The sequence below is a fragment of the Budorcas taxicolor genome, chromosome 7 (genome assembly GCF_023091745.1).
Source record: "Budorcas taxicolor isolate Tak-1 chromosome 7, Takin1.1, whole genome shotgun sequence".
Classification (NCBI taxonomy): Eukaryota; Metazoa; Chordata; class Mammalia; order Artiodactyla; family Bovidae; genus Budorcas; species Budorcas taxicolor.
This window is the reverse complement of record NC_068916.1, coordinates 25,796,655-25,815,788: the sequence shown is the minus strand read 5'-3', so window position 1 is coordinate 25,815,788 and position 19,134 is coordinate 25,796,655. Positions and strand designations below refer to the sequence as shown.

The 19,134-nt window shown below is 33.0% G+C and overlaps 1 protein-coding gene across 1 annotated transcript in view; it reads left to right on the top strand.

Moving 5' to 3' along the window:
• SLC12A2 (solute carrier family 12 member 2) overlaps positions 1-15,274 on the top strand; it is a 93,214-nt gene extending 77,940 nt beyond the window's left edge. Inside the window, exons 19-27 of the mRNA XM_052642968.1 lie at positions 1,260-1,339; positions 3,588-3,713; positions 6,382-6,429; positions 7,851-7,973; positions 9,450-9,561; positions 10,771-10,857; positions 12,112-12,247; positions 12,551-12,618; positions 15,139-15,274. Of these exons, the coding sequence (XP_052498928.1) occupies positions 1,260-1,339; positions 3,588-3,713; positions 6,382-6,429; positions 7,851-7,973; positions 9,450-9,561; positions 10,771-10,857; positions 12,112-12,247; positions 12,551-12,618; positions 15,139-15,274 (916 nt within the window). The remainder of the gene's footprint in view (positions 1-1,259; positions 1,340-3,587; positions 3,714-6,381; positions 6,430-7,850; positions 7,974-9,449; positions 9,562-10,770; positions 10,858-12,111; positions 12,248-12,550; positions 12,619-15,138) is intronic.
• Positions 15,275-19,134: the final 3,860 nt, after the last annotated feature.

Genomic DNA, 19,134 nt, shown 5'->3' with positions numbered 1-19,134 from the left:
AACAACAATGACAAGAGACCTTTTACAATGGCATATTTATCAATAAGAACAAAAATTTGATCATTTATTCGTTTTCTTTTTGTTATGTCTAGCTATAGGTTACCATATCATTTTTATATGCATATTATAAACATTGATTACTTGTGTAATTAAAGATAATAACTAGAGAAAAGCCTGCTGCCGTTGGGCTTTCCTCATAGTGCAGTTGGTAAAGAATCTACCTGCAATGCAGGAGACCCCGGTTTGATTCCTGGGTTGGGAAGATGCCCTGGAGAATGGATAGCTACCCACTCCAGGCTAACCACTACGAGGCTTCCCTTGTAGTTTGCTGGTAAAAAATCCGCCCGCAATGTGGGAGACCTAGGTTCGATCACTGGCTTGGGAAGATCCCCTGGAGAAGGGAAAGGCTACCTACTCCATGCAAAGAATCGTAAAGAGTCGGACACAACTGAGTGACTTTCACTTCACTCCAGGGAATAATAAGTTTTGCAATTGGAAACTGTTAATTGCAATTGGAAACAATTTTGCAATTGTTAAAGCTGGCTTTAACAGCTTAGGTCTGCATGATTTATGATGTTAATAAAGTTTTCAGAATTTAAGTCTGGTTTTAGAGTTGTCTTCGAGGTTTTAATGTATTTTACCTATATATAAGATGCTCCTGTTTTTGTTTTTAAAAAAATTAAAAGGGCATATCAATACATTTCTGCAAATGAATATATAATCTTACGACCAAGATTTAACTTTTTAACCAGTTTTGTAAAAATTTTTAAATTACTTGAAAAATACCCTTCTCCTTTCATAAGTGATAAGGGATCCCTTCATACTATACAACCTGGTCTCATTCTCAGAACCTGTCTTCTTTGCCTTCACATATTTCTCTTGGCTTTAAATGTATAAGCCTAAATTATATATGATGGGATTACTGAAAGGTTTTTTTTTTTCCCCCATAATTTTAGTTTGTTTCTGATAGATAAAACTATAGTTACTGCTTTAAACCACTACTGTAGGTAAAATGTCAATACTATAAAGAACTAACTTAAATAGATTTTAGAGGTATTACAGAAAAAAGGGGATGGGAAATGGTATAGGTTTTGAAAGTAACATATGATATCACCATAATTTTCAAAGCATATTTGAAAAAATCAGATATTTAAACCTGAAAGTAATTTTAGAGATTGTCAACTATTGCCTTCATTTTATAGAGAAGGAGACTGAAATTTTTTGTGATTTAAAAAATTGCTATTTTTTTCATGTTACAGTGATGCTTTTGATATACAATATGGAGTAGTAGTTATCCGCCTACAAGAAGGTCTGGATATATCTCATCTTCAAGGACAAGGTAAATCTTATTTGAGATAAGATATATGTATACCTTAATATATTCTTAAGTATATCTTAAGAATATAAATTACTTTGTTAGAAAAACGTCCTTCAATACTTTTAATATTTACCATCTAATCTATGTCATATACTTATTGTATGTCATTTAAAGATCTGTTTGGCACCATCAGAGTTTGTATTTTCTCATTGTACCAATCTGGATAAAAGCTAGTAATTATTAATATATAATACAATTCAAATTGTAAGTTTAAGAGAAACAAATGTTAGCTATGATTGTAGTTTGGCCAGATTTATAAAAATACATGATGAATAAAATAATCAGAGGAAAACATTTTAGACATTTTCATGTTTATGAAAAGTGTACTTTGTACATAGAGGCATATTATTAATGAAAGACTCTTTCTTCAGAGAAGACCCTATAAATATTTTTTAAACTTTCTCATTTTGAAATAATTATAGATTCACAAAAATGTGTGTACACTTCATCCACTTTCCTCTAATGGTAACATCTTATATATTCCATTTTATCTTCAGTTCAACATCAAAACCGGGATATTGACGTTGGGACAATTTGCATGCCTTACTCAGATTTCACCACTTTTACATACATGTGTGTGCACACGAGCACATGTGTAGTTCTGGTTTCACTCACTTGTCACATTTGTTTCATGTAAGATACAGAGCTGTTCCATCACCAGAAAGATCTCTCTTGTACAGCTGCTTTATACCTTCTATCATATTCTTTCCCTAGTCTTTAACCCCTGACACCCTAATCTCCTCTCAAGCTATATAATTTTTCAAGCATTAAAAATTTTTTTCATTAAACTTAAAACCTGTTAAAGTATACTTAGCATTTTTACCAACTTTATAAAAACTATGGAAAATTCCATACCCTCTAATGCTTTCCTGGGTAGTTTAAAAAATACTATAAGCTTAAGAAAATTTGCATACCTAATATTTACCCTTATCAATTAGTTGACGAGGTCATCAAAATTAGCTAAGCCTAAATAGCTGAGAGCCATGTAATGAACTTTGTCATCTGTGTATGTATTTAAACTGTTTTGATCCTCCCACTCCCCCCACCATTTTAAGGGTATTGTGCAGTTCTGAAAGGAATGCTTTGAGGTCTATCCATGTAACACAAAAGTATGGCCTGCTGAAAATGCATTTTCTTACTCTGGAGTAGGCCTTGCAAAATACTATTTTCATTCCCTCTTGCTTTCACAGTAATTTTGGTTTAGGATACCTGTTAACTCTGCATAATTATTACTAGTGTTCCCTTTCACTCTCAAAAATATCAGTTTGGCTAATAAATTATATATTCAAGTGTTAATAATCATTATGAGGATTGTTTTGAAACCCTTGTTATTCATCATTAAGATCTGGAAACAGGAATTTGCTTTAGCATGTGGCTTAAGAGCACAGGCTGTGGAGTCAGATATGCTTTAATAATTTCCAGCCTTTTCTCTTAGTAGTTTTGTAGCCAGGCCAAATGTGCTGCCTTCTGAGCCTCAGTTTTCTCATCTTTATTCAGAGGATTATTGTGAAGATTAAATAGGAGATGCTGACTGACACCGTCTTCACACAGTGCTGGCACCTAGGCTTATGTACTTCCTATGTTTATTGCTCTTAATGCATGCATATCAGTGACGAGGACTATGGATAGAGGATCAATTTCATACCCTGTTTGTCTTTATGATAAGTACTTTTATCGTGGAAGCTAAATGTTTGCTAACCCTTTCCTAAAAAGCAGAAAATGAAGAAAGTACTTTAAAAATAAAGAGGTAACACATTTACCATGAGCTAAGGAAAACACTCTATCCCTTATTTAGTTCAACAGTCATGGGTATACTTTTTCACTGTTGTCTATCATCCTATATGTATATCAACATTTGTCACATTCTACATTTTTTTACATGTGTAAATGACTTTGAAATTAGAGTTGATTCACATTTTATACATCATTCTTTTGTCTACCATATTATGTTCTGTAAAACTCAGTCATTACTGATTTCTCCCTCATCACCTAATTAAAATGTCTGACAGTTGTGGCCGAATATAATTTAGTTGAATGGTCATTTCAAAATGGATTATCACATTCCTTTATATAAGAAATAATTTATTATGAACTCACCATTATCTCATAATAAACTGTGCTTAAAATTGTCATTAAATTGATATTACACCATGATGCCCTCTTTGATTGAAAGATTTAGAAAATATTTTGAATACTTTTATGTCTACAGAAGAATTACTGTCATCACAAGAGAAATCTCCTGGTGTAAAGGATGTGGTACTAAGTGTGGAGTATAGTAAAAAATCAGATTTAGATACTTCTAAACCATCCAGTGAGAAATCCATTACACATAAAGGTAATTTTTATTAAACAAGAAATTTTATTAATGGTTTTAGAAGAAATGGTTTTTATTATATGGCATGTCTCACAAAGTAACTAGTTTTCAAATATGTACTGTTCATTTCTACTTGCTCAGGTGAAAGTTATGCCTTTCAAAAATGGCTCCAAATAATTAATTATTTTTAAGGTATTGAGTAGCTCATAGAATAGAAACCATGCTAGTTAATTAAATACTAATATGCTCTTGTATGTTTTTGTTTATACTTAATTTTAATTTGAAACATAGGTTAAAGCTGAGTTTGCAAAGAAACTTGGTAGTTTTGGAGTAATGTGTATATAGCATAACACTGAAAGGAATGAGGTTTATAAGATTAGTTTATCTGATTTTTTTGGTTAATCAAGATATTTTAATACCAGAGGTTTTATGTACTGAAATACCCAGAATATTTATATATCTACTGTACCTAGTATTGTTCAGGTAAAACAGTGTAATAAAAAATCAGTTTAATCTCCTCCCAAGAAACGAGCTATTTATGTTTAGTTGCTGAACTCTTTGAGTCATAACTATAGACATAAATACCCCCGGTGGCTAAGCCAGGATTTAAGCCACCAAAAAAACCTTCTAAGTCTCCTGAGACTTCAGAATAATTTCATCCATAAATCCCTGTCATGTCTATGAGCAGGAAAAAGGAATGACTTCCAAATCTTACTCTCCCACCCTCACTCTCCTACCTCTGCTAGTCTAGTATCTCCGTCTGTCCTACTCCCAGCTGACATGCGACGAGAAGAATCTGCACTGTAAATCATCAAACCATGTCATACTTTTGATTCATATAAAATAATTACCATTCTTTTTCTGAAATTGGTTACCATGGAAATTTGATAACCTAACTCTGAAATCTTTTCTAGATCATTTAGAAGCATTAATGCTGCTTTTTCTTTCCTCCTTATTTGTTTGCTTAGAGTAGTGATAGTTGAAAGTTCAGTTGTGACCCATTTTCCATATCAGTTCTTTGCTGGCTTTTTTTTTTTTCTATTTCACCTCAAAATTCTATAAACTGATTCTGCTAACACTTAAACGTCCCTGCATTTACTTTTAGTTTATGGTATACATTCTTTCATTTACTCTTACTTTTTTTGTTGTTGTTCCCCTTTTCTCTTGCCTCAAAACAGATCTTTTCTTTACAGGAATCTGTTAGGAATTAATAGGTAAAGCTATGACAGGAGAAGTAATGTTTATCAGTCATCTACTGCTCCTCTCACACTGTAGTAGATGTTACCCTTACATTAGCTTATGTGTGTCACAATCTTATGAAGGCATTATTTTTATAGAGTAGGGAACTAGGTCAGTACATTTCTGCTCATCTTTTTCTTTTAAAAATGTAAATGCCCTTAAAATTAGTTTAAATCACTTTTAAGTGTCATATTTTCTTCACATTTCTGAGCTCTTTGAAATGAATACAGAATGTCCATAGTTATGTTTTTTATTACTATTAAAGGTAGATAATATCAAATGTCTGCTTTATAAGAACAGTTTATTTGATACTATAAAATCAGATGTAATAATTGAAATTTCTTATTCCATAATATGCATAAAAAGTAGCATTCAAAAATAGCATGCATTTTATTTTGTTAGCTTTCTGTTTAGCTGATTATTTTCAGAATTATATAGAAAATGTAGAAAAGTTTATAGAAAAAGCCTGCAGAATTATAAACATTGTTACTGTTTTTATATCTCATATGTCTATCTTACTGAGGCCTGCAGTATGCAGAGGGACAAAAAGAGTACCCTTTAAGTACATGTTTTATGATAGGCACTGGGCTCAGTGCATTAATGCTTGCACTATAAAAACCTTAAGAGGTAGGTATTGTTCAACCTTTCAACAAATGAGGAAAGTGAGGCGTTAAGTAATTAGCTCAAGGTGACACCACTAGAAAAAGGTTTAGAGGTACTCTTGAAATGCTGGGAGTCTGACTCAAGAGCCCGTCACTGTAGTGTACTCTTTCCTGTCCAAATTGGGAGTTTTATGTGCCTTAAACAAATAGTACAGCTTATATTAAGAAAAAAAATATAGGTTAAGAAAAGTATTAATCCTGGGAAATATTTATAGGTATATAAATATAAATGGACTGTATATGCTACATATATGCATATACTCACACACACATACATGTATATACAAATTTATGTATTTGAAAAATCACTCCTGTATAACCTGGCATTTTATATAAACCATAAGACTCTTGTCTTTGATCAAATTCCTTAATATTTCAAGTGGTAATTAATTTTTATAGAAACCAAATATCTGCTCCTAAAATTACTTGGCAGCCATTTGCAAATGATGCCGTGGCATATTTGACTGCAACATCAATTTTTTGATATCATGTTTCTACTCTATAAGCCATAACAATGGATTTCAAGTTTGCCAGTTTAAAGTTTTTGCCAGTTTTACAGGAATAAAATTTCAGGGTGGGTGTTACTCAGTAGCCCTGTTGGAGGAATTTAACATGTTTGCTTTTTCAATCCTGAACACTCAGTCTAGAAAATATCCTCAGTCTTAATTATTTTTCACACTGTTTCTTCATACTGTGTTTGCTTATAAATGTGTTCTAGTTACATTTTCATTATTTTATTAATAAAAAGGCAATTAACTTATATTTTGTGTTTCTTAAACATAATCTAGATGAGGAAGAGGATGGCAAGACTCCAACTCAACCACTGTTGAAAAAAGGCAGGCATTTTTCATCATTTTATTTTAATCTCTTTTCTCATACTGTTAATTCTTTAACTCCAATTTTATTATTTTCTTTCTTTACCTTGGTTTTTATTTTCATGGTGAGGTGATGTTACAGTTATTTATTAAATGCAGATTAGAAAAATAATGACTGGTCCAAATAAAGCATTAAATCGTCCCAGCCAAAGGTGATATATCGAAAACAAATTCTTTTAAATCACAGTAGCATTTCAGGAATATTCAAATCCTGAAAGTCAGCATTTTAATTTTATAATTTAAACTGCATGGTTTAGATGATAAGTAGAGACACTGAAATAGGTTTATTTACAGTGTCACTTGCAGTCTTTACCATCAGTTGTACCCAGCCAAGTCCTTAATTTTGATACTAATATATTTCTCATTTCAAAAATTACAATATTTCTCACAGTCCTGCTGCGTTTGGGAGATACAGTCATGTCAACGTACATGAATTTTATGAGAAGGAGATAGAGGTGAGAGTTATGGAGCAGTGTGGTTTGGTAGCCATGCTATTTCATCATGCAAAGTCCTTCGTCATGTTTCCATACCTCATGGCAGCATGAAACGTGAATGATAAGCCATTTTTCAGAAGTGACCAGATTTCTTTCTGTGGATTTATGCTTTTAAAATCTGGCATAGGGATTTCATTATAGTCATTTGCTTGCTCACAGTCAGTGCTGATTTTTTTTCTTCCTTTTTAATTCCTAGCGATATAAATGAGAATTCCATTGACAAATTGTTCTTTAGACCTGCAGCACATGGGTGCTCTTCCTGGGAGTTCCCATATTCTTTTTGTGGTTCACAGAAAGATGTTGTGCTTATATGGCTTTAGAATTGGGCCTCACATATTGAGGGGACAAGAGTTAGGTAAAGATGAGGGAGTTTTTCCTTCTTCAGTGAAACAGTGAGAGGTTTTACTGTGATAACTGCATGATTGTATTGATATGTCTCCCACTTCCTTCTGTCTTTTATATTACAGATATAAACATTTAAATATTTTTGAGCTTTAAATTATTGAGAAACCAAATTACAAAAGAAATATGTTCATGGAACAGGCATAAATTTACTTTGCCCAGTCAGCCTAAAACAGCTTTTCAAAAGTCAAAATCTAGCAGTTATAATTTTATTTACTGGTTTTGTGATTCTCTTTCATTCAGAATGCTTCAAAATATTAGAAATTAGGCAAGGTAGTTTGGATGAGTATAGATATATTTATCTATAACCATTTAAAAGTATGTTTAAATTACAAGCAATTAATTGTGTTGTGAAAAATGCCATGTATACAATTGTCTACATTATAAACATCTGAATATACAAAAGTTAGGAAACTATGGGAATTTAGCAAGATACACTTTAACATTTACCTCTCTTATATCTTATTTTTCTGCTTAATCCTTCAGAGTCCAAAGGCCCTGCTGTGCCTTTAAATGTAGCTGACCAAAAGCTTCTTGAAGCTAGTACACAATTTCAGAAAAAACAGGGAAAGAATACTATTGACGTCTGGTGGCTTTTTGATGATGGAGGTAAGGTTGATAACCTACTTTTTTTTAACAAGTTTAAATTTTTTGAAGTTGTGGGGGTGGTATTAGGAAATAGCATGTACTCTTTACTCACTGACCCATTCCCATTAGGCCAACATCCCCCAAAGCATTAGGATTAGTTCCAGAATCAGGCGTCACACTTAGTTGTCATCTCTTTTCAGTATCCTTTGGTTTGAAAGTTGCTCAGCTCTTTCTTGAGCTTCATGACTTTAAAAATTTAAAAAAAACATTAGACCATTTTGTCGAATGTCACTCGATTTGAAGTGCTATTTAATGATTCATAATAATTAGTTTCAAGTTATGTATTTTGGGTAGAAATATCACAAGAGTGATGCTGCGCCTTCTGTCTGTGTCTCATCAGGTGGCTCATGATGTTGGTTTGTCTCATCACTGGTGAAAGTAGCTTTGACTTTTGAGTAAGGTGGCTTTCACTATGTTTATATACTGAAAAGCTATTATTGCCACCTTTTATAATTACAGGTATTTGGGGCAGGGGCAATTTCTTTGAGACCATGTAAATATTCTGTTGTTGCTGTGATTTTTGCCACCATCTTGAGCATCCATTGATATTTCTGCCCAAATTTATTTTTGCTGTTATTGTTGTGGTGTGTATGTGGTTTCCAAATGATTTTTCCAATCCCATCATTTCTTCCTTATTAGTTTTATCTGGTGTTTAACTGTAAAGAAGAGCTTTCTCTTCACTTCTATGTGTGTGGACTTAACAGTCTCCAATTTTATTCAATGGGTTAGCATTTTTCATTTTTATAATTTATTTTGATGTTCCAGATTTGACCAGCAATATCCTCTTTAGGCTAACTTCTGTGTCCATTTGTTATGTCCTGATCATTCTTTATTTTATGATAAAATATGATGTTCCAGGCTCAATTTTGTACTTCACCTGCAACAGCACTTGAATGACCCTTTATCCAAAGAGCCTTGATTCCTTTCAGTGAAGAACAGTATTTAGAAACATAGGTCAGACCATTAGATATGCCCATTTCTACTAGGGTGTCACTGCTCCCATGCCCTCTCAGTGGACAGATGTAGGAAACACACAGCATTTATGTATATGTATATGTGTAGATTGAAACCACTTCCATTGCCAACACTTTAGGGTTTGCTCCAGCTTCTCCCTTTTCATGTTTTGAAACATGACTCCCATTAGCTTCAGTGAACATTCTTTTTCTCAGTCCTGATATAACAAATCTCCCTACCCTACAAGGCCAGTACCTCATTTTTTGCTTTCATGACATGGGCCTTGTCTTCACTGGACCTCCCTCCTTATTCAGGTCTGCCAAGTGGATTTTTGACTGAATCATTACAGGCAGGACAGAAAGAAAATGTTTGTTGTATATTGAGGTGTGGTAAAGGAGTTTTTAGCAGCTAACTTGAATTAAAAGTTTTTAATTGAGAAATCAATGTTAAATGTAAATGATCTGTTATATTTTTATGACTTAGGTTTGACTTTATTGATACCTTATCTTCTGACTACCAAGAAAAAGTGGAAAGATTGTAAGATCAGAGTATTCATTGGTGGAAAAATAAATAGAATAGACCATGACCGAAGAGCGTAAGTCTGTTTTAAACTGATGAGCTTTTATCTAATAGTACTTCATTATTTCAATATCGGTTTGGTAGGGTAACAATTAGACAGTACAGAAAATGTCAGTAATGTTGCTCTGTTCTGTAGTGAAGCTGAAGAGTCTAAAATAAAACTTCATTCTCTTTAATTTAGTCTTAATGTTCAAGTTTAGATTCTTGGTTTCACTCACATGTAATATTTTTAATATGTTGACATTTTAGAACATCTTTAAATACTTGTAGCATAGAAGCATTACTCAGCCTTTTATGAAAAAAAAAATTAGCAGGGTAAAAAGTGCACAAAAGTTACATATCCATATATGTATTATACTTTTCAGACTTCTGGACAACATAAATGCATGATGGCATTGTCCATTCTCTCATTTCTGTCTGTCCTGTCACACAATTCTAGTTCTGGTTTCAGTGCTTCTCTAAGTACCCTCTCTCTCATTTCTGACTATTTCATAATATATTGTACATATTGCTCCCAATTTCATGTTTGGAAAGAAAAGCTTCGATCATGTGATGCCTCTGCCCCAAGGAATTTTACCTTCTTCTCTGTTACATACCATAGAAAGCCTGTGTGGCAGTCAGGGCCCTTTATAGCCTGTCTTGTTTCCTTTCTGTCTTTATCTCCTGTTCCCCCAAATATGCCTTCTACTTCAGTTTACATTTCTGCACCACCCCAAATATACATATGATTTCAGACTTTTACTTCTTTGCCTGCTCTCATCTCTCTACTACAAATAGTTCTTCACTAGCCTCCCTTCTGTGTTAAAATAACTCCATTCTTTAAAACCTAGTACTTATCGTCACCTTCCTCATAAGCCTTCCCTGTTTCTTTCTAGGTGTTACAAATAACTGTTTACCAGTTTTTATTGAAAGCCACGTACTTACTAATACAAATTAAAATTTAAAAAACCAGGTGCCATTCAAATTTAATTATTGTCTTCCTCTGTCCATTGGATACTAAGGAAAAATTCAGAGAATGTAAGAGAATACAAGTTTCTAGAGAATTTAGACATCTACTTTGTGAATGAATAGTATAAATTAATTCGATGGATTTTGCTCACCACCTGACATACTTTTCCTGTAAATCATTCTTTCCTATAAATCATATGGAGTCAGCCCTAACTAGAATAAAAATATTTCTATATACAGCCTTCATGTATATCAGTGCTGTTCACTTTTGTTCTAGGATGGCTACTTTGCTTAGCAAGTTCCGGATAGACTTCTCTGATATCATGGTCTTAGGAGATATTAACACTAAACCAAAGAAAGAAAAGTAAGTTATTAGATAAATTATCTTGTATAAATTTCTGATTCTTTTATGGATGACCTACTCAGACACTGTTATAGATTATTTAACTTAATTACCTGGGGTTTTGCCTGATTTTAGTTACATGTGAAGTCAACTTTTTCTTAAGCTAGCAGATAACTGACTGACATTGCAGATATTGAAGTAAGTCCAAAGGGTTTTTGATAATTAGAGAAAAATTCAATTACTGATTTACAAGTAATTTCTGAAAATCATTAGTGCCACAGAAATTCTAAGTGGTTCTTTAAATTTCCATTGTTTTTCATTATGACCACTCAATCCCTATTCCACATGTGTGTTACTTTCCACTATTTTATTACCAAAATGAGAAAGAAAAATCTAAGAATCTGCTTATAAATACTGCATTCAGAATTTACAAGAGTTAAGCAAAAGTAGATTTCATGGAATATTCTACTGAAAATGGTATATGGAAGTTGTTATAATTATATGTATTTATATTACTGTACATAATTTCAGTTACTCTCAGTTTTATGTTGAGTATATGATGAAGTCGGAAAAAAGAATTCATTTTAAGTAGAAAACAGTAAGACATACCTTGTAAGGTTGTAGTCATGGAGACTGTTTTTTCTCTTATAGCATTATATATACTAGGAGCTTTGTATGAGACTGATACTAAAAAATACCATTTTCACATTCATAGGGGGTTAGAATGCTATTCATGTTCTCTTACCATCTTTTGTCCTATTAAGTATCTTTGGATCTAGAGCTTTAATCTGCATCTTCTTAAATGTTTAATATCTGCCTTTTCCTCCCTTCAAAATGTTCTAGTACCTTTTCTTACACTGCTTCTATTCAGTGATAATGGAACCAGGAAAGTGATTGAGTGTTTTGAATAAAGGAGTAACACAATTTGACTTATCTTTCATGGGTATCATTTTGGCTAATGTGATGAAAGTTATTTAGGTTGAGGGAAGTGGGCATAGGAACAGATACTGATACAAGGAAATCTGCATTAGCAGTTAAAATTTCAATTCTCTTATTATGACTATGGATCTAAATTTCTAATCAGTTAGAGAAACTGTGATTGCTATTTTAAAAATAAATCACCAGAGTTAGGGTACGGAAGGGAGCACAACAGCTGGAAAACACTAACTTCTGAAGTTATAATTACATTAACTTTTCAACTTATAATTTAATGTTTAAGATCTTACTGTTAAGTAATTCAACATAGGTTAACTGTCTGTATTCTTTTTTTTTAAGTATTGTAGCTTTTGATGAAATGATTGAGCCATACAGACTTCATGAAGATGATAAAGAACAAGATATTGCAGATAAAATGAAAGAAGATGAACCATGGCGAATAACAGATAATGAGCTTGAACTTTATAAGACCAAGGTATTCTTTCTCTCCTGCTTCCTTTTCATTAATCTTCTTTGTGGTTTTTTTAGAAAATACTTAAAAATAAATATCAAGAACTACAGTTGGTTATGAAAAGAACTAGTTGTGTAAACTAAATGTACTTTAAGTTGTACTTATGTTTGGATAGTGCAAAGCACTCCTTTTTTTTTTTTAAGTTTGGGAACGGATATTTTTATTATACCAAAATTGATTTTGGTTTCTTTTTATCTATAGTTTTACGTGCCAGGGAAAATTCCAGTTTTCGAAAGGACTAAGAATGACTGTTATGTTTCATTTCAGACATACCGGCAGATCAGGTTAAATGAATTATTAAAGGAACATTCAAACACAGCTAATATCATTGTCATGTAAGTAATACCTATACTAAGATTTTCTTGGGTATTCATTTTATGATAATTCAATTAGGATTCACTTCTTCTACCAAAAATATATCTATAACCATAACTTAGTGGTTATGAGAGAAAAACAAAACTTTTTTAATACACTTTGCTTTAAGCATATGAAGAAATCATTTAAGATAGGAAAGATAAGCAAAAATATTAACCTTAAGCTTGTATAAATCTAAATAATTCCTTATCATAATAGCATATTCTGGGATTTTTTTCTTTATGCTTTTTCCCGCTTTTAAAAAATTCCTTAACTTTGGAAATACCACAGCGTAACCATCAACATTTGTCGGGTAACAGCGCTGCAAGTTAAAATTTGGTTGCTAGACAGTTTCTTCATAGAAATAATTATATCAGGTTGGGTTGAGGATTAAATTTAGAACATGGTTCCTATCTGAATTCCCACTCCCAAGTTCCCACATACAAAATGTCATATAGACACAATGTCTTTGCTTTGAATATAGATACTTATGCTCACTCTGGCTTTTCTTTCACTAAACCAGGTTACCTAGATCTTTCTTGAACCCAAATTTTCTAAGTCCTGGAGCCTGGTCCTTATATAGGTAAAAAAGGCTCAGATCTCTGGAAACATGTCAAATTATGAAACTAAGTAATACCAAAAGATTGCTATTTTTGACTAACAGCCAGGAAATTTGACTACACCAGGAAATTTCAAATTTTGTTGATGGCAATCAAGTATCTGTAATGAAAGTCACTAAAACATAGAAATCTAGAGAAAAACACTCTATGGAGCAACTGGACATACTTCCACTATCTACAAATGAAAATGAAAGCTCAGAGATAGGTACAAGAAATTGAACATTAATTATGTTTGAATTTCATTCACCTGTATGTAGTTACCACTACCAAAGTTCAGATAGAAATAGCCCTTTCTCCTAAAACAATTTTAAGGGGAGATTTGAGGTTTAATTTTAGATACTAACTCAGCAGTGGCCACAGGACTGGAAGAGGTCAGTTTTCATGCCAATCCCAGAGAAAGGCAGTGCCAAACAATGTTCAAACTACCACACAATTGCACTCATTTCACATGCTAGCAAAGTAATGCTCAAAATTCTCCAAGCTAGGCTTCAACAGTATGTGAACCAAGAACTTCCAGGTGTTCAAGCTGGATTTAGAAAAGGCAGAGGAACCAGAGATCAAATTGCCTGCATCTACTGGATCATAAAAAAGGCAAGAAAATTCCAGAGAAACATCTGCTTCATGGACTGTGCTAAAGCATTTGACTGTGTGGATCACAACAAACTGGAAAATTCTTGAAAAGATGGGAATACCAGACCACCTTATCTACCTCCTGAGAAACCTGTAAGCAGGTTGAGTATCAACAGTTAGAACCAGACATGGAACAACGGACTGGTTCCAAATTGGGAAAGGAGTGCATCAAGGCTGTATATTGTTACCCTGCTTTTTTAACTTGTATGCAGAGTACATCATGCGAAATGCCAGGCTGGATGAAGCACAAGCTGGAGTCAAGATTGCTGGGAGAAATATCAATAACATCAGATATGCAGATGACACCACCCTTAAGGCAGAAAGTGAAGAGGAACTAAAGAGCCTCTTGATGCAAGTGAAAAAGGAGACTGAAAAAGTTGGCTTAAAACTCAACATTCAAAAAAACTAAGATCATGGCATCCAATCCCATCACTGCATGAGAAATAGATGGGGAAACAATGGTAACCATGACAGATATCATTTTCTTGGGCTCCAAAATCACTGCAGACGGTGGCTGCAGCCATGAAATTAAAAGATGCTTGCTCTTTGGAAGAAAAGCCATGACTAACCTACACAGCATATTAAAAAGCAGACATTACTTTGCCAGCAAAGGTCCATATAGTCAAAGCTATGCTTTTTCCAGTAGTCATGTATGGATGTGAGAGTTGGACCATAAAGAAGGCTGAGCACTGAAGAATTGATGCTTTTGAACTGTGGTGTTGGAGAAGACTCTTGAGAGTCCTTTGGACTGCAAGAAGATGAAATCAGTCCATCCTAAAGGAAATCAATCTGGAATATTCATTGGAAGGCCTGATGTTGAAGCTGAAACTGATACTTTGGCCACCTGATGCAAAGAACTGACTCATTAGAAAAGACCTTGGTACTGGGAAAGATTGAAGGTGGGAGGAGAAGGGGATGACAGGATGAGATGGTTGGATGGCATCCCTGATTCAATGGATACAAGTTTGAGCAAGCTCCGGGAGTTGGTGAAGGACAAGGAAGCAGTACATGGGGTCACAAAGAGTCAGACACGACTGAGTGACTCAACAACAAAAGTTTGCTGTTCTTAAGATATACTGTAAGAAATACTTTGTTCAAACTTGAAAAAAAATAGGAATATATGGTATAGTTGTTACAGTATATACTGTAATTATAGTAATTTTTAGTTACTATTACTGTGACTTATCGTTTTTATTATTTTATTCTTAGCTTAAATACATTGTTTAATTTCCTATTGTTTTTTAATACCAGGAGTCTCCCAGTTGCAAGAAAAGGTGCTGTGTCTAGTGCTCTCTACATGGCATGGTTAGAAGCTCTATCCAAGGACCTGCCACCAATTCTCCTAGTCCGTGGGAATCATCAGAGTGTCCTTACCTTCTATTCTTAAGTGTTTTATCTGCACAGTGGACAGCCCTCCAGACGGTACTTCAGTGCCTAGTGAAGTAACTATCACTGAAATCTTCAACATCACAATGGCGAACTGTGACTTTTTTTCACTATTTCATTAATTTGAAAGCACACAGGGAAGTTGCTCCATTGATATATGTGTGGAGACTTCAGTTTTAGTCAATTCCGTATTTCAGTCTTAGTGAATGATGATTCCTTGTTGGACTGAAGCTTGTGAGAGTGAAGTTTTTCCTTTGCTACTTGAATAGCAATAAAAGTGTGTTATTTTTTGATTGATGAAAGGAGTACAAAAAGCCTTTAGCCTTGAGGTGCCTTCTGAAATTAACCAAATTTCATCCATATATCCTCTTTTATAAATTTGTAGAATGTCAAACTTTGCCTTCTGCTATTTTTATTTCTAATCTTTCCCACCTTAAAATGGACACCGCTTTTCTTTTTCCATTGACCAATTAGTGTTGAGTACTGTATGTTTTCTATTACTTTTGTAAATGTGTTTGTTAGCTATTAAAGGCGAGAATTAGGGCTAGTTAATGAAAATGCAAGGGTAAAACTGAGAACCGAAAAGTGACCCCAAGGTTAGGTTTGCATTAGGATGTATAAATGTAGATCTAGGGGGAAAAAAGCCCAATAAACCTTTTTTTAAAAACCTCTAATTGGCTGTTATTTATATCTTTTTTGATTATTATTATTTGAATCCTTAGGGGAGGTTGAAGATTTATCCAGTACTTCTGTATACCATCCTGAAAAATCACATATTGTCATTCTTTAAAGAAAATCTTTAAGATCATTTATATTTATTAGAAGAAAGATCTGTCCTAATTTAGAGTTTTCCTCAAATCTGAGGGACTTTTACAAAATGCTAAAAGATTTTCCTGGTTAAAATTAGACAAAGCATTGTCATTTAATAGAATATTTCAATAAATATATGGAATATCACTATATCATCCTTTTTTAAATCATTAAAATATTTAATGTTTCATCAAATGGTTAAATGGACCACTGGTTTCTTAGTGAAATGTTTTTAGGCTTAATTCATTCAACTGTCAAGTAAATAGTCTTAATTAATATACTCAGGTTTGAACAGATTATTCTGGACATTTAAATTTAATCCATTCTTAATACTTTAAAACTTTTGTGTTAAGAAAAACTGCCAGTTTGTGCTTTTGAAAAGTCTGTTTGACATCATAGTCTACTAGTACAATTTGGACAGTGCGTATGTACTGTTACTAAAAGCTTTATATGCAATTATTAATGTGAAGTTTTTTGTTTTTTATTCAAGGAAGGATTTCCTAGAAACATTTCAAGGGATTGTATGTCTACATATCTGTATGTGTGTGTGTATATATGTTTATGCATACACATATGCATATGTGTATTTATAATGACACAATGGTTTTTTGTATTTTAAAGTGTTAAGATTTATCATATTAAATTTTTGTTTATGAGTTCACAGATTGAAAGACAGGTTTCATGGAGAACAAATGTGATCACTGGAAGGGCATGTAACTTCACACAGTTATCATTCGATTAGGAAATGGAGAATGTTTCGTCTAAAGTACTCTTCAGTGTATTCACTGGTATAAGTTTCACTGGTGAAGAATTTATGTAGGTGTTCATGAATCTCGATAAAAATCTATAAAATTACTACTGTTGTTCAGTAGTGCAATATCTTTGCTGCATGAGTATGAACTAAGTTAATATCATAACAGAGATCTGATAGTAATTTTAAATTCAGAATGCTAAGAGAATGAGGTAATTGTTTTCCTAAAAACTTTTTCCTATGTTATAACTCATACCATTGTACCATTTTTTGGAGGTTTTGTAGTGTTTAAGAGGAAAGACAGTAAAAATGTCAGATTCAGTAAACAATGTCATGTCTCAACTTTTTAAATGGATAATAGGGCATAACTGAGTGCTGCTATCTTGAAATGTGCACAGGTACACTTACTTTTTCTAAGTTTTTCCCATTCAGGAAAACCTCGTTGTGATCTGTACTGCAGGAACCAAATGTCATGCATCATACATATGTGTATAAAGTACATAAAATATATCTAAATATACATAATGGGGGAGGGTAATATTGTCTGTGAAATAACGTAAGCAGCTTTTCACTTAAAAAGAAATGCATTACTTTTACTTAACACTAGATACCAGGTCAAATTTTTCAAGGTTGTTTTTGTGCTCTGATAAATTGTAACAATTAATTCCTAGAAATGTTAGCTAATGTTGAAGCTATTCTACTCTATTTCATTTATGCTGAATTTGATTATTTTAATGCCAAAAATTTTAAGTTCTAATCATTGGTGATAACTTGGAAATAAACAGTTATGCAATGGCATATGACCGTTCATTATTTCTCTAGGTAAAAATTCAGTGGGTTTAAAGAATGGTGGTGTTAAGCTGATTATTAACAGTTAATTAAATCACATATTTATTTGTCACATTATTTCATTTGTATTTTAGGTTTCCTTTTACATTCTTTTTTTATGCTTTCTGACATTACATATTTTTAAAGACTATGGAAAAATAATTTAAAGATTTGAGCTCTGGTGGATGTTTACTAGTTTGAAAATGTAATATTTTGATAATACTGTACTATAACTGTCACACAAATGCTTTTCTAATGTTTTAACGTTGAGTATTGCAGTTGCTGCTTTGTACAGAGGTTACTGCAATAAAGGAAGTGGATTCATTAAAACAATTTAATGTCTATTCATTTTATCCATTTTATAAATCTATATCAACTCTGTGATTTTTACCTCATTTATACAACTTACTCATGGATGTCTTGAGTTTTTTAAAATGGCTTTTACCCTAATATTCATTGTTTGGAAAAGTTGTTTGAAGTTGTTCACTATCCTTAAAACTTTGGAGTAATCACTAATTTTCTTGACAGATTGAGCTATATCAGACACAGCTCATTTTGATATTTTGTAAATTATTTAACTTTTCTAATTCTGCTTTATTTGTCTTTTGGTTAAATCATGTGTTTATGAGTGAAGAAAGTAGAAATGGATTCACAGTCCCTGAGTATAATCTGATTCATTTCTTGCTAAGATTTTTGGCAAAGCTAATTTACAGTTTTACAAAGCATTTTCCCTTTACCATTTGAACATTACAGTAGGTGTATTATATGTGCAGGACAGCTGTTTCTTTCTCTTCTACTCTTGAGAAAGTAGCTTGGAGAATTGTAGCGAGTTTCCCAAGATCATGTGATAAATCAACAAAGGATACTGGTCTAGAACACAGTTCTTTCATCTTCACGCATATCACCATTATGCAGTCACTGCTGCCTGATCCATAACTTAGTTACTGGTTTAGAATGGTCATTTCCAAACTACTCATACTTACCTGCCCAGGAAGTCTGTGCTCAGGTAATACAAATTACAGTTACAAGTGTATACTGGCCACAGGCTACCTAATAGATCTGAAACAAATATAAGTGTCCATTGTATGATCTTTGCTTTTTGCTTATTCCTCATAAAGCTGCTATTCAAGTTTACTCACTTCTTTGTGGAATAGGAGGAAGGGTTAAGAGAGAATTCAAAGGCAGCTATGATTGTGACATTTACTATCAGAGCATCCAGTGGTTTTCAAAACAGGAATGTAATTAAGTCTTTGAGCCAGCAGAGTTTTTTGTTTTTATTTGGGGAATAAAAGATAAATGCTTTGATATGCATCAGCAGGATGCATATGTATGTATCAACAGGATGTTTATAGGATTAGAGGAAATAGATGATAGTTTGATGTTTAACTATTTGGGTAAACAAGTAGTTAAAACATCAAAATAATGGTTAAAAGTCTTAGAATACACTCATCAGAAAGTACTGTTTAGCTAGT